This window comes from Semicossyphus pulcher, unplaced genomic scaffold, assembly GCF_022749685.1.
Source record: "Semicossyphus pulcher isolate SPU_LCO1_2020_fin unplaced genomic scaffold, fSemPul1.0.p SCAF_19, whole genome shotgun sequence".
Lineage (NCBI taxonomy): Eukaryota > Metazoa > Chordata > Actinopteri > Labriformes > Labridae > Semicossyphus > Semicossyphus pulcher.
The window spans coordinates 12,383,086-12,394,950 of record NW_027211692.1 but is presented as its reverse complement, the minus strand read 5'-3'; the positions used below and the strand labels follow the sequence as shown (position 1 = coordinate 12,394,950).

Sequence of the window (11,865 nt, the reverse complement as noted above, 5' to 3'; positions counted from 1 at the left end):
TATATGAAACAAAGTTTATTCTTTATTTTACATATCTGTACATAAACATTTCTTCCCTCAAATAAAGTTTCTGATTACAATAGGATGAAAACAATATTAACACACTTATTCATTTAAAATGACTCGTGTCAGAGAATCAACATTCACAAAATGTTGAAGAGCAATTAGAGTGAACGTATTACCAAAAGCTACGACTCCACTACAAGGCAGGCATGTTTCCTTTTACACTCTTTTAGCACCTTCAAACAAACATTTCTCAGTTGAAAACTACCGTTTGTGCAGAATAAAAACAGGTCGACTTTGAAATACTTTAAAATTACCGTCCAACTTAAAATGGTCTGAAGAAGTTAGTTTCCATCTTTTTTTTTATACAATGTTGTTTCTTTTTTCTCATGACTGACTTTCTACTAAATTTTTCACTATTATTTTATTTTTTCCCACAATTTTTTTGCATTTGACAGTTATAATTTAGTGGCGAATGTAGAAAGTTAAAAAGAAACAATCGCAAAGCAAGGCCGATCACTGCACAGGAAGCTGGGGACAGAATCCATGACAACACACAATCAGTTTCCTCTTCTCCCAGGAAGCAGGAAGTGCTCCTCCATCCTTGGCGCTGGGAGAAAAACCACAGAAGCGGATGAAAGAGGGTGGCCTTCTTCTGTGCTACCGCTGCAGTCGGTGGGTGGGTGGGTGGGACAGGAAGGTAGACATGGGGAGACGCTAGGGGTGGGGAGCAGCGAGGGGCAAAGTACTCGGGGACAAGCGGGCAGGTTTTGGATGGAAACGGGGCAGAGGTGGAATGGCCGGAGGGGGAAAAGTCTGGTTTGGAGCGGGAGCTTCAGCTTGGCAGAGGGGAGCAGGGTGGAGCAGGGACGGGCATCTTATTTTGAAAGGGTCCTCTCAGCCATATGTTTCTGCTGGCTCTCAGCATGCCTGAAAAAGAGAAAAAGGAACATAAAGTTAATTTAACAATAAGCCTGGTGATATTTGATAGATCTTAATGGTCAGAATTGATCCTTTAACATATAACGGATAAAGATAAAGCTCAGTGTAGCTTGTTCCTGAGTGCATTTGACCTTTAATGTTGTCCAAAACCTAATTAACGTGGAATTTAACAACACAATTTAGTTTTGGGATACATTTTCCATTATAAGTGTAATATATTAACAAGGGTACTGTACTTTTATCCCAAATACATCATCCTGTTTCAGCTGAAAATAGTCCCTAACAAATGTACTATTTACTCCTGTTTTTGTGAAAGGGGAATTTCACTCACCAAAGTCTGTTTACAGGTCATGGGGAATACTGCGGCCTATGAGGCTGCTAAGTGCAGTCTGATAAATTGTCCCATATAATGTCACATGAGTCAGCGCCAGTTAGAGATAAGGAGTATCAGTGGCTAAAACTGTTGGTAACATTGTCTCTGTTACGTTGGTTCCAATAAATGGTAAATGGACTGTACTTATATAGCGCTTTTCTAGTTCTTGCGACCACTCAAAGCTGCTTTTACACTACATATCACATTCACCCATTCACACACTGATGGCAGAGGCTGCTACGTAAAGTCCCCAACTGTCAATCAGATATCACATTCATATTTTTTCAATTTGGGGTTCAGTGTCTTGCCGAAGGACACTTCGAGATGTAGCCTGAGAGAGCTGGGGATCGAACCTCCAACCTTCTGATTGAGAGACGACTGACTCTACCACTGAGCCACAGCCGCCCCTATATAAATAAAGCTTATATTAAATTGAACTGAGTTGCATTATGGGTAATTTAAGCACAACATTTTTATGAAGAAGTAGAATGTTTGCCGTAAAATTCAGTGTATAAGCCGCACTTTTAATTCTTTTTTTTCAGCTAAAAAGTGGGCTTCAAACGCGTAAAACCGTCAGTGCAGCCGCAATCCATGGGGTGGGCGATATGATCTAAAATTTATATCACAGTGTTTTTTTTTTGCTTTTTGTGTTGACGGTTTTAGCGCGATGCTCCGGAATGAAAAGGGATCAATGTACGGGAACATATCAGCAAAGAAGAAGGATTTTTAAAGAAACAAATGTGTTCATTGGTACAAAATAGGAATGAAAATGAGGTAAAGGCCTTCATGTCTTCAGGGACGAGTAGCCTGCCCTGTTTAAAGCTGTGAGTGAGCTGTATTGGTGATTAACCTGTCTGAGCAATAAAGAATATTTGGAGAAGTAATCTAAGACTTTCTTCTCATTAGCAGTGCTTTCATATACATATAAACAGTTTACATCTTATTATTATTTTCATTTATTGTTATAGTTTATCCCGGTAATGACGGTATTGCAAAATCCATGTCGTGGCAGAAAGTGAAACCGGTGACAGTATTGAAACTGGTATACCGCCCACCCCTAGATAGTAGGCTATAATTCGTGTGTGTTTTGACTGTGTTTCAAATTAAAATAAATCGAAATAGTGTTGAAATAACTTTCAAACACATTTTGTATTAATAAATAGCTTTATATTCCATTTAAATTCCAGATTTATATTCCAGATTTTATGGTAAAACAGAATTTCTTTATCTGTTCAACAATGTGCAATGTAAGATTGTCCGTGTAATCTTAAAAGACTTTTTAAAAAACAAATTAAACTACATATTTGGTACTTATAATGTACGATTGACATCTTCAGGAGGGAGAAATGAAGTAGTATAATATTTAGAATGTGTTAAGAGATGGACTAACCCACTCTTATTTCATCTCTTTCATATCTTTCTCTTTAAATAAATAAGTATTATCTTTTATATCTACACAGAATGAATAAAAAAAGCAGGGGGAGGCATTGGATAATTTCTTCATTTAGTGTCTCATCACCTGGTGAGGTCCTCTATGTCGACCAGCATGGCGTCTTGCTCCATGTGTAGCTCATCCCGAATCAGCAGCAACTGTACAAGCTCCTCATTCAGACCTGGAGAGGTAGATTACATAAGGATTAATATAAGCACACACATATCACTTTAACAAGAAATGTACCCACATTATATTTATATTTACAAAATGGCACTACTTTTTACACCACAGTGATCTCTGTAGCATATTTTCTATTTGATTCACATTAAATCTGCATGAAGAACTGAAACCTCCCACAACGGCCTCACATAGTGATCTCACGAAACCATTCAAAAAGACCAAATATTGAGGTTGTTTTCTCGTCTTGTGTTTCGGCCATTTTAGCTGACACTATGAATCACGCAAAATTGAGAGTTTGAGGGGAAAGTCTTTTTTGAAACTAAAAACAAGCTCCTGATTTGGGACTCATAGGGAGTTTTGGAGCTGTTTTGTGTAAGATGAGAGGTCATTTATCCCTGAGCAGCAGGACCAATGATCTGTACAGTGCAGTGACAGTAAATACTCAGGGGAAGCTGTTAACTGCTTCTCTTCTTTGAACTGACTAACATATGTAAAAGTACTTTCACATTCACTATAAAGTTTATGGGTCAGTATGCATGCAGTTGTTTTTCCCCATTTGCTCATTTCTGCAGTTGAAAGTAGAGGTCAGTGACTCTGTTTGTGTGTGAGTACGTTGTGTGTGTGGTCAACTCACTCTCAATCTGGGAATGAAGGTCATTGACTATAACCTGCAGCTGCCCCAGCGTCATGTCTCTCAGGTCGGTGGGCTTCAGGCTTCTTTTCATTAGACACTCGCTGATGTGAGGCATGTGTGGAAGCTGCAGAAAAACACACACGAACAGACAGAGAGGGAAAAAAATATGTTAGACATCTTACTTTCTCTATCTGGAGGTTTTACACAACAAGAGATGGATAAAAACAAGGTTCAGCCACAACGCAATACTCCTGCTAAATGACTTGTTTCTTCCATTTGGGTCAGACCATTTGAATCGGATCAAAAGCCACATGACATGAATGTCTGCTGAACTTTTTTTTTTGATTCTCAATTTATTGGTTGTTCTGGGGGGAAAAAAGACTTCTGATACTGAAACAAAAGGGAATATCACTTTTCCTTTGAGGGGTTCACCACTCCACATGAGGATTCTGTGAAGTTGGGGGATTTCAAGTACACAATCAGTGTTTTATACCAAAAAACTGCTGATGCGTTCAGTGGCTGTTGGAACTTTCTGCTTGTACTTTTCTTTTTTTGGCTTTTGCCTTTATTATTTATAGGACAGCTGAAGAGAGACAGGAAATGTGGGGAGTAGAGAATGGGGGATGACATGCAGACTGGGAGTCGAACCTGCGATCAGTGTGTCGAGGACTGTGGCCTCTGCACATCGGGCGCCTGCTCTACCAACTGAGCCAAACCAGCGCCCCTTCTGCTTGTAAATTTTCCCATAGACTGTATAATAATAATAATATCATATAATATAATAATTTGGGGCGGCTGTGGCTCAGTGGTAGAGTCGGTCGTCTTTCAATCGGAAGGTCGGAGGTTCGATCCCCAGCTCCCTCAGGCTTGTCGAATTGTCCTTGGGCAAGACACTGAACCCCAAATTGCTCCCGGTACAGTCTGGGCACAGTTGGGCACTTTACATAGCAGCCTCTGCCATCAGTGTCTTGAGTGGTCGCAAAGACTTGAAAAGCGCTATATAAGTACAGTCCATTTATAAAAAGATGGACTACATGACAGCTCCCTCTCCCTCTCTATCGCCCCCTGCTGACTGGCAGGTCATAAAGCCCGCCTCCTCCATGTCAACAGATGGGACATGAGTCAAACTATAAAATCAAAATACACGTCAAATAAATGTTTCTCAAACATGGTGTCTGTCATTATAGTTAGTTCCTATTTACGTCCAAATGTTCATTTTTCGGACAAGTTTATTTTTAATTAGTTATTTGACACTGTAAAAACGATGATTGACAGCTCTGTTGACCAATATGGCTCCGGCAGCCAATCAGTTCTGGATTAGCAGAGTAGAGGAGAATCGGCGGGAGGAAACGTAACTAAAACAATCACTACAGTCATTGAAGTTTCCATACCTGTGAACGCAACACAAGAAGCTGTTCTGCTGTTAAACACGCCGACGTGCGGGATCTTTGCTGTTTTTGTCGGTAAGTTAAGTGTGTGTTTTGGTTAGCGGCTCCATCTGCTGATCTCAACTGCGCAACTCTGGCTCCAACTTATGTCACCATCGCAAGATGGCAGCCCCCGTCACAGGGGGTATTTTGGCATCAATTTCGTACAATGAGATCAGCTGGAGACGCGTTGTCCGTCTATATATACAGTCATCGCTTTTACCCCACTATCTACTCTACAGACTGAAACAACCTGGTTCATTTTACTTCATTTGTTGTCCTATATTTATTGAATGATTTCACTTTGAATGGGAACTTCTTAAAATCCCTCATCTTTGTTTTTCAGCACAAAATCCCACAGACTTAGAGTAGTGAAAACAGCTACTTTGTAATATGGAGTGACAATAAAGGGTGAGAAATGACTCACGATTTTCCTATGAGTGTCCTGGAAGTTTTGGAGTTGCATTTCTGCCGATCACTCAGCAACTATGGCACCAAACGGTCCTTTTATTTTTCATTATTACTTTCAATGTGCTCTCAAAACCTCATTATAGTTTCTCCAATGTTCTGCTGGCTTTGAGTCCCTCACCACCAGCAGTGTCTTCATATTCGTTTGTGTGCTTTTCTCAGGTACAAATATGCGGATGATTTCCTTTTTTGTTTACCATACTCTCCCATCCAGCCAGTCTACATTCCTTCTTTTCCCCTCCTGCACCCATTTTCTCTCTCCCTCCCTTCCCCCCACGTCATCTACAGCCTCAAACAGTAGGTGAGAAAATGTGCTACACTTTCTCTCTCTCGCTTTGCATGTGCCACTTGAAGTGTTTGCGTGCGTCGGCGTCTGGCTGGCTCTCCCTGCTACTTTCTCACCCCTCTTTCACTTTCACACTGGCTCTGCTGCAGCTCCACTGGAGGCTGCCATGTGTCGGTTTCAGTTTTGAGTGAGGCGGAGACTAAAGAGTGACATAGAGAGACATGTGATGTCGGAGACAAACGAGTGGGTGACGGGAAAGATTTGTAAATAGGTGTTAGTCTGCTGACCGCGGTGTGAGTTTCTGTGTTAATATTACAGCCTGAGTGTTCAATAGTAACGAATAAACCTCCAGTAATGACTCAATATCAGGGAAGGAACTGACGTTTTACAGTAGAATCTAAATCTCTCCCACTGCTTTCTCTGTCTGACTTTTTTGCGTTCCCTCTGCGCTTCTCTTTGCACAGATTTAAGAAAAACCCCACACACCCAGCTCACACGCAGACATTTGGATGCAGGCTTACTGTGCTGGCTGGATTCCCAGTCTCTGTCCTTGACAAGCGGGCAGGACAATCCAGTTTAGTTGGAGCAGAATTAAACTGACTGGCAGCAGCAGTGTAACGCCAGAGTTGTGATTTTAGGGCCTCATTTGTCTGACGTAAACCTCCACTTTTTTTATCAGATGAGCTCAACTGACGCTTTATGAACACCACCCAACATGTTTTTTTGAAAATTGCTTTTAATTTGGATATTGTTGTACGACCATTTCCTTTAAAAAATTAGCATTGTTTCCTCCAAGAGGCAGAAGCTGAAACTTTCAACCACTTATCACTTACAGCTACTTATATCAGTTATTTATTCGTGTACAACAGTTGGTTCCGACCAAGCAGTCTGATTGGACAAGAGGCATTCCATTAGTGCTGATATACAGTACAACATCACTGTCACTTTTCACTCTGTGTATCACTCCGCCTCAGCCAGGTGTTCTGAATACTGTTAATTAACATCACAGCAGACTGTGTATGTTTAGACTGATCAAGCTGGTACCTCTGAATCACACAGCAGACTCTTACTTCACTGGTTGATGATTAATTGAATCTTAAAATATAAATGTACATGATAAAAAACAGCTGATCTGTGGTAACCTGTAGACACAGAGTGCAGGAGAATGTTTGGGTTGCTTGGCAACAAAAGCCCAGTTTCAGTTAAGTTGTGGAACTAGTTGATTGATATTGCTTATTTATGCTCATACAACAGTTATTTCGACCAAGTAGTCTGATTGGATAAGAGGCATTCCGTGAGTGCTTACTCTGTGTATCACTCCGCCTCAGCCACATCTTCGGAATACTGTTAATTAACATTACAGCAGACCATGTATGTCTACATTAATCAAGCTGGTACCTCTGAATCACAGAGCAGACCAACAGATAAATGTACACGATACAAAGTAGCTGCTCTGTGTAGTAGCAAGAGTCCAGGAGAATGTGTGTGTTGCTTGGCAACAAAAGCCCCAAAAAGTTTCAGTTAGGTTGTAAAACTAGTGAGTTGGTGGAGCAAAAAATAATAAATTGTTGATTAATACTTTTTACCACTATTTGCCGCTTGTACAACAGTTGTACATTACTCCCCCTCCTTAAATCACTTTAAGCAAATTAATTCAGCTGTTAGTTTGTGTCTCTGAGCTCATTTTACAAGTGTTAAGCCATTGTGTTTACCTAACTATTTCAACCTTTACTCATTAATATCAGCCAGCTATTTCATCCATGTAACGATTATTTTAATACAAAGGGCAGGAACAGCTGTACTGTAGCTAGCACTGCTTTTCTAATGCCATAATATCAGGATCTCAAGTTAACTATTTATTTATCTCAAAATAACAATTCAGGCTAATTCATCTGGTAATCTTGAGAAAACAAAAGGCCATTTTTTTTCTAGATACAGGTATCAGTGACTTATCATGTTGCTCATTATACTCTAAATAATTACGGAGAATTAAAAAGTGTGACCTTCTTTTATTACTGATTCATTTTAAAGTGTTAGTTTCACTTTAAACTGTATTCTTACATTTTCTTTTATCTGCATGCTTTTATTTATTCGCAGTATTTTTGTCCTATTCCTTTCAGTAGACTGTGTGTTGGTGTTGTATTGGGAGTCTGCATTTTAAATAAAGTTGATGGATTGGTTGATTTGATCTCACTTGATTTCAGTCGTATGATCACTGCCATGACTGTCAAAGAGGATTCATAAGTAGACTACTCCAACAGTGACAAGGAATTGTCTGAATGTTATTTCTGCCTGTGTTAAACCCTGATTGAGTGCAGTCTGATGCCCTGATCAATATATTTACTCCTCAATGTCACATTTTCAGCTTACATCAGTTGCTGCGGTTGTCAAGATGCCATCCATGCAGGCTAGCATGGCCTTCCTCATCTCTAAAAAACATTATACGTAATAAGAGGACGTAGCGCTTTAATCTTTTTTTGGTAAATTATCTTATTGTCTCAAGATAATTTAGAAAAGCGTTCAGAAGCCCGGCTGTTCTGGGGAAACATTTAGCCAGTTTAACTCCTGCAGTGGAATGGATCTGTGCTGTTGTGGACATGGCAGGCGGCTGTAGCCTTAAACACATCTTAATATTCAGTGTGTGTGTGTGTGTTCGGTCCGGATGTGACAGTGATGTCTTCTGACTGCTGAGCGCTGCTACATCCCTAAACACTGAAGTCAATGCTTTCCGGCATATGAATTATAGATGGACCCGGGCCGAGCTGCCCTTCTCTCCCCTGAATAAGTAAAGCGGTTCTGCCTGTGAGTCCGGGTGGAAATAGAGTGTGTGTGTGTGTGTAAGTCCCACAGTGTGCGTGTCTGAGCGCGTTGGTGTGTGTGTGTGTTTCCAAAGAGGCAGCGAGGCGGATAAAAAGGGATGAAATAATGATGAGCAGGGTGGTCATCACCTTCCTTCCTCTAAACGGGGGCAGAGGAAGAGACGGAAGAGAGGAGGTGGCTTCCTGTGACATAACAGTCATGTGTTGGTGAAGCACAGCCCACACACCTCTTGGTCCATCACTAAATAATCCGCAGTCTGACAGTAAGTTTAGAGGAACTACAACAAAAGGAGGCATATTTGCTAGTTTTGCTTTTACAAATCATCATGTGCTGATAGCAGTTTGGAAACAACCCCATGTGCCAGCTGATTGCTCAGTTGCATCAACAATGCTGATGATGAAACAAACCTAGAACATTGGATTGCCGAACACTGGAAGAATTTATTAGAATAAGAGAACATTTGCGAATACCAGGGGAACTTTTAGCCTTATTTAAATAAATCTTTGGGGCACAGAAACAAGCTGTATACAAAACACCTACTGTGTGAGTATGAGGAACTATCAGTCAGATATTGAGGAACATTAAGATTCATTCATTTCTGGCTACGAGGCAAATATGAGTCTAATAGTCACTCTCTCTCCACCATCTTCTGAGAAAAACACCTCGCCCTTTGGTTGCTACATGTTCCACTTTTTACACCAGCTAGTTACACTGCCAGTTCAAGGCGGCTTAATTAAGCCTCTGTTCAGTTTCGTCTTTCATGTAAAACGCACAGAGGCAGGACGGTGGGCCGTATGTGAAGCTGAGTATGTTCACGCCGCACGTTTTGCTTCAGCAACGCCAAAACGCAAAACTGCACCGGGGCGGGTGAAGTCAGGTGGTGATTTTCGGGAAATTCGTCACTACAAGAAACCCCTTTCACTTACAAGTTATCATGTGATCCATTGGTAATATTAAAGTCAAATCAAAGGCTTGAAGCAGCAATTATGACTTGTCTTTTTGGGGAGTAACTCTGCTCTTATCTCAGTGGATTTTTTTGACTCAAGTGTATCAATTTTGTGTTGACTTGGCATGCAAAACCATATGACTTTTTATCAATGGATACTGGAGTAGAAAAGTCCTTACTGATGCTAAACTTCCCGGTTAAAAGGGGCTTTATTGTATAATTCTGGTACTAACCAGGTCTGCCACAGGTGACTTCTTGCGGTTCTGTTTCTCCACCTCCACCTGCATCTTGGCCATGGGTTTAGCCATCGCCAGGGCCAGCTTCGCCTCCGCCTGCAGCTTCTTCTGTCGACTCAGGAAGTCCATGTCCTCCAGAGACTCGGAGTCGTCCTCTGTGGTGTCCCTGTCCGAGTAGGACGAACTCTGCTTGGACTGCAGGGAGGAACGAGGCGGAAGGAAGGAGACAGGTGGAATAAAAAATGAAGGAGAAGGTGAGCAGAATAAGAAATGAGGAGGGGAAACGAAAGTATAGTGAAGGTGAGAGGAAAGAGGGAAAGATAAGAAAGAATAGATCAGAGGATTAATTTATTCTTGACATTTTGATTCGTAGATTTTGCACACAGACAAGAAGTAGAGCGGGGATGAACATGTAAAGAGGTGATAATTCTCTCTTTCTGTTAAATGCGTCTCAGGCTGACGGGAGGTTAATGCAGCCACTCATTCATGGCCATGGCGAGGGATTTCCAATTCACCTCTCCTTTGCTGGCTATGAATTGGTTAACAGGGCAGAAAACGTGAGCAAAGACTGAACCTCTGGGTTTTTCTGATTCAGAATGATATCTCCGGTTCACTGCTTTCATTGTTGCCCTGTCTCAATTTCAGTTTCACATCAGATCTGATCTACCGTCTTGTGAAACATTTTGTCCCTTTGTTTTATTCTTGAATTCTGCAGAAATACTATAATAGCTCAGTGAAGGTTTCACTACGTACCATAGGGGACAGAGGAGTGTCCAGACTTGTCTCCGTCTTGCTGTCGTCTGCATCGCTGTCCTTGTCGCTCCCGCTGTCATTGACGAAACAGATCTGTAGGTTCATCCCACTCTGCAGCCTGCAGGGAGACAGAGATGGATTCAAACCGGGGGAGACGTGTCAATATTAGCATAAATGCAGATAAGAGTCGAGTCACTTCAATGTTGGCTCTTTCTGCGGTAATTGACTCGGACCGGGGCCAAAGCAGACAGCCATGTCAACATCACTGCCGCTAATGCTAATGACCTTTGATGAGTTTTAAAAGAGCTTCACCTCAGTGAAGGATTTCGAGAGGTGATGTGTTAAAGAGATAAAAAGAGTAAAAAACAAACAAAATGGAAAGAAAGTCCTAACGAATGGTAGCTGCCTTCATCCCCAGAGCGAACAGAGCTTGTGTTTTTAATTTTCTCCCCCCTTGTCCTCGGTATGGATCGATCCAGGAAGCCTCGGGTAGGTCTGATCCAATCTGCCTGTGACCGCTGCGGGTGTGTTTTTGTGCCATGGAGGAGCAGAACACCACTAGGTGTAGATACAACCCGCTGCGGATCAATAACCTGCTTATTCAATGCAGTAATTACAAAGCGTGCTGATTGGTTTCAAAGCATAGATCCAATCAGTTCTGATTAAAACAGGACCTGAGCGGTCGATTGTGTTTTTTTCCCGGGGAGAGGCAGCACCAAAGACCTCCCTGTGAGTCCAAGTCAGTATAGATTATGGGTTTACTCAGTATTCTGGAAACTATCCTCTTGTATACATTCAAGTGATGCTTTGGCATTTTATCTGTGTTTTCGCACAATAACGAGTCATCTCCGGTTGTTTTCTTGAGATCTCGACGTATTTTTCTCGTCATCTTGGGATAACAACGCAGGTTTTCCAATTATAACGGACTCATTTTTCTCGTTATCTCGAGTTTAAACAAAGCTGGTAGATAGCTTTCCGGTGATCTAGAAAACAAAACAATAGTCTGGTCACTGTGATATTACAGACCAGGACATGCCATGCTGCCATTACCCACACTAATGAGGTAAAGCTAAGCCTGTTTCTATGTTTGTTTTGTGCTTTTGCAACTCTGGGGAGACGAGTTACGATCATTTGACGTTGTTATATCGAGATAACAAGATTAATAAGTCCAGATCTCAAGAAAACAACCAGCAAAAACTTGTTTAGCGGGAAAACAGAGTAAAGAAAACATATCTGCTAAGGGCTTCCGAATGTTTAACATAGTGGACAAAATGACATAGATTGTAATGAGAGACACAAGTTTATGTTTGACCTATAACTCACTCAGTAGATATCTCTGGTGTAATTATGCACGCATCATGT

The 11,865-nt window shown here is 41.3% G+C and overlaps 1 protein-coding gene across 5 annotated transcripts in view; it reads right to left on the bottom strand.

The window, feature by feature from the left end:
• Nucleotides 1-11,865, bottom strand: part of schip1 (schwannomin interacting protein 1) — a 49,523-nt gene continuing 37,658 nt past the window's right edge. For all 5 annotated transcript variants that reach the window (XM_069668089.1, XM_069668088.1, XM_069668090.1 and 2 more), the window contains 5 exons: nt 10,504-10,621; nt 9,748-9,945; nt 3,568-3,691; nt 2,838-2,931; nt 1-933 (listed from right to left, as the gene is read on the bottom strand). In XM_069668089.1, coding sequence (XP_069524190.1) covers nt 882-933; nt 2,838-2,931; nt 3,568-3,691; nt 9,748-9,945; nt 10,504-10,621 — 586 coding nt within the window. In that variant the 3' untranslated portion in view covers nt 1-881. The remainder of the gene's footprint in view (nt 934-2,837; nt 2,932-3,567; nt 3,692-9,747; nt 9,946-10,503; nt 10,622-11,865) is intronic.